The sequence below is a fragment of the Loa loa genome (assembly GCF_000183805.2).
Source record: "Loa loa unplaced genomic scaffold supercont3.68, whole genome shotgun sequence".
NCBI classification, from domain to species: domain Eukaryota; kingdom Metazoa; phylum Nematoda; class Chromadorea; order Rhabditida; family Onchocercidae; genus Loa; species Loa loa.
This window is the reverse complement of record NW_018108248.1, coordinates 194,628-198,870: the sequence shown is the minus strand read 5'-3', so window position 1 is coordinate 198,870 and position 4,243 is coordinate 194,628. Positions and strand designations below refer to the sequence as shown.

At 27.6% G+C, this 4,243-nt stretch overlaps 2 protein-coding genes across 2 annotated transcripts in view; one reads left to right on the top strand and one right to left on the bottom strand.

The window, feature by feature from the left end:
- Positions 1-1,923: 1,923 nt before the first annotated feature.
- LOAG_13118 (hypothetical protein) lies at positions 1,924-2,260 on the top strand (the record flags this gene model as incomplete). Its single annotated transcript, XM_003148629.1, has 2 exons — positions 1,924-2,019; positions 2,093-2,260. Coding segments are annotated over 2 exons (264 nt in total), but the record flags the coding sequence as incomplete, so codon positions are not given.
- A 1,438-nt stretch (positions 2,261-3,698) lies between these two features.
- Positions 3,699-4,243, bottom strand: part of LOAG_13934 (hypothetical protein) — a gene marked incomplete at both ends in the record, with an annotated part of 2,237 nt that continues 1,692 nt past the window's right edge. Inside the window, one exon of the mRNA XM_020448745.1 lies at positions 3,699-3,818. Coding sequence (XP_020301134.1) covers positions 3,699-3,818 — 120 coding nt within the window. The remainder of the gene's footprint in view (positions 3,819-4,243) is intronic.

Below are 4,243 nucleotides of genomic sequence, written 5' to 3'. Positions count from 1 at the left end.
TTTATAAAAGGATTGGAATTCCGCTATGCGCGGTACAAAATTAATCAATACAAGACGATTTTTCAACCATTCTGGTATTTGATCGAGCCAGCGATATGTAAAAGTATATATTTAAATAACTGGGATTTATTTTCCAGTAGAATAAAGTAACTTTAGATAAATTATTTAAAATTTAACTAATTAATGAATTTCATTTAATATTATTATATCGCATTTCTAATGTTGAAGCGAAGTATTTTGCAAATAATTTTTCTTAATTTTTTTTTTGGAATACCTAAAATTGTTGGCATGGTAAAGTATCAGATATTTCTTGAAGAGAAATCATTTACTGATTAGAAATCCTTCAGGAAGAATCTATCAAAATTGATTCCTGATTTCCTATCAATTTCATAGCATTCTAAGGATCTAAGGACACCATCCATCTGATTACTGTAATTGATCTTAATGAATTGATTATTTGGAGAAGAAAAATTTGCAGCACAAGCAGAAGTGTAATTGTTTTATTTCTAGAAAAACAACATGCAACAATACTTGTGTACTTAGCAGTGACACCGGACGAGAACGGTTTATCAATTCGAAATTTGATTCGGAAAACTTGGGCAACAGAAGCTAAACTTAATGGAATTGAGGTATTTACTTTTATTGTCAACACTATAATGTGACATTTTATCACTTGGATTTCTAGAAGGTATAAGTATTTAGGAATAGCAAAAATTCCATAAGTTATTGTATTTAAGCAATATTGTGATAGTACGAAACGAGTAAAAATTAAGAGGAAAATTCTGAATGAAATTTGAAATCAAAAAATTAATTTACAATTTTTGACATGTGACTTCCATCGATGACATCCCAAAATTTCCAATGCTATTCCTTAATTTTAAGCTAATCCGAAAAGAATTTAAAATTATTTCAGATAATTTTTTCCATTGGTATTAGAACAGAAGCAGAATTATATCAAACGAATACTACCAATGCTATTTTTGAGGAGAGCATGCGATTTCATGATATTTTATTGGCAAATTTTGTTGACAAGTGTTTTTTATCCTTTCTGCATAACTTCAAATATTACTTTTCAATTATCCTTGAATGATTGCTTAAATTAAAAAAAGTGTTTAAATTTAAATAATTAATCAGCTGACTAAATAACCTAATTAAGCAACCATGAAAAATTCTCACAATCACGTAAGCTAATTAAGCAATCACGAAAAATAATACGTATAAATCTTTAAGCTGTAAGTGTTAGTAGTAATTAATTAGCAACAATTATTTCATAAGTTTTTTTTAATTCAAATTAAACATATCTTATTTAAAATAGTTAATAATATTATTACTATTGTTTTATCGTTAGATGAACTATTGCATAATAAAAATATTCAAGAATTATTCCATTCAGATGGGAAAATTTGTTACTAAAATGGTGGAGTAATAATTACTATCATAGTTCACAATGTTCACATATTCCATTAATGGCTAGTATGGATTCAGATACTGTATTATTTGGTGAAAATTTAAAAAATTACTCAATAATATGAGTAATACTTTTGATGGATATTTAGGATGTATGGTGAATATTTCTTATAAATCACTTTTCTACAAATACCGCCTAAATCATCGAATGTTTTCTTTTTTTTTTAATTTTATTCTTTAATTCATAATTATTTTAGTTGATATGATATTATTTGAAGATACTTTCAAAACAACCTATCATACGTGATAGTACCAATCGATATTACGTGAACGAATTACAATGGCCTGGAAATACATTTCCAGATTACTGTAGTGGAATAATGATTATCGAAAATGTTCAGGTGAAAAATAATACTATATTTGATATATTCATCAATTTTTGGTTAAATTCCTTGTAATCTAACAAGAAATTTTATTAGTGATCAAATTAATAGCAAAAATTAAATGTTTTTATAGGCTTGCAAAAAAATTTCATATATGATACCGGAACTTGGTGTTCATTACATTACCGGATTTAGAATTTTCGATGTTCTTACCGGACCAATTGCTCAAGTGAGTTAATTTTTTTCCTGATATAATTTGTTACTACTATTAGATTTATGCTCATTCTTTCTAAAGTCTTTAGGCAGCTGGACTACAACTTCGAGATCTACCTGGAATACGGCCTTGGTTACCTGTCAGCGATGTTTGCCACTCGCTTATTTTTGTAATTCATCCAGTAGAAGCAGAGAAATTAGCCGCTTTCTTCTACTACAGGTTGATAAAAGTTGACAATTTTAGTAGTAAATTTTAATTTTAAATTCAGTATGTGTAATTTGATAAATGACGTTAGGTACATAATGCATGTAAGTGAACAAGAAGTTAAATCTCACTTCGAATTTTGTAATTACATCGAAATATTCCTATCTCAATTAACATAATTACATTTGTACATTCTCTTTCATCTTTACTAATTAACGAAATTGTTCATATATTTCCTTTAGACCCATTTTTACATCGAATGTATACTCTTTCACTAATAACTTTTTTTCTTTTTCAAATAATTTCGTTATCTTCTGTTTTTTCTCTAAACAGACAGCGATGTTGTAATGAATACGACAAGTATCGCAAATGTCCCTTCAATGGGACAGTCACTTCCAATTTCATGTCATCACATTCAGGTATTTTGAAATAATTATTTTCACTAATTGATAAAATCATAAAATTTGTAATAATCATAGAAGCAGTGAAGAAGTTTTTTTCTTTCAAAAAAATTTTTTTCCACTCAAAAAAATTTTGAGTGAAAAAATTTGTTTAAAAAAATAAAACGAAGTGGAGCTATGAGAATATTGAGTTCTGGATAGAAAAAATCAAATTTTGTAAAATTTTTCAAATAAAGGAAGCAGGGGAAGGCGAAGATTAAATGATAGGCAATTCATTCAAAAGAGAAAATGAATAGGACAAAATCTCTGTTGGATTAAAATAGATGGAAGTATGACAGGTCCTAGAAGAAATGTGTCATTTCAGAGTGATTCGGCCTGTGTAAACGCAGTTATTATGCACTTTTGGTTCGATATTTGGTACCGGAAACAAGAATACCCGAGAGAATCAACAGCCGGAAAAATTTTTTCTTCCAAACATCCATTAAAGAGATCCATTTTCTACAATTTCAAAACATAAAAATGCAATAATCTGTAAAAATATTGTTGATGTAAACTTCAAATGAATTTATATTTCATAATGGTGATGTTTTTTCCGACTATATTCATCAAAAAATTTCCTCTCAAAACTTTTACAGTTTTGACTTTAGACAGTCATAAAGTTAACCCGATAAAAATGATGATGATGATGATGATGATGATGAAGAAGATGATGGTGATTATGATGATGATGATGATTAATACTTAATTCAAACTTTTCCCATATCTCTTTCTTTACAATGCATAAATGAAATCACCAGAACTATCCGGTATTTTAACTTAGCATTTATAAAAATTTCTTTAAAAAGAAGAAACTCACATTTTAGTTAATAATTTATGCTGTTTTGATGTATCTAATCCATTCCTGATTAGAATTTCTTTCGAAGTATTATTGATAATGAAACGGCAACCTTTGAAATTACAAAAATAAGAGTGGCGGAAAAATCATATAAGCATTATAGGATGGGGTAAAAAGAAGAAAAAAAAGGTGTATAGCAATGAAATGTACATAATAATAATAAATGAATTAAATTAATAAAATTTAATATCTTATCAAGAACCATTCTTATCAATGTCATCCATCATCTCATCGTACAACTCCTTCCATACAACATCTGGTACTTCGATACCATTTATTGGTGTGATAATCTTTACCGTTGTTTGATTGTACAACTGTAATGATGAATTGAAATTTTATAAACAAACTAACGATGATTAATCATTATGGGATGAATCAGTTATCAGTGATGAAGTATATTACTTCAACATCAGTGAATTATATCTTAAATAAAGCTCATCAATATCAATTTATGCTATAGTTTTATTGTTATTTTTTTTTTTTTTTTGTTGCGATTTGATAATGAAATGGCGCTATTTGTACAGATAAGCATTTTGACTATCACAAAAATATCAATTCATTGTAGATAATTACAATGCTATTGTCATCAGCTGTAAGTAATGGCGGCTTTTGCAATGAATCCATTATTCACTATTTTGGGTTTTTGCATAGGATATTAAAATATAGCAAAAGCATCTTCCAATTAATAACAATCAGTGCTGATTAACGCTGCTATTAGTAATTTTAAAATTTTTATTCC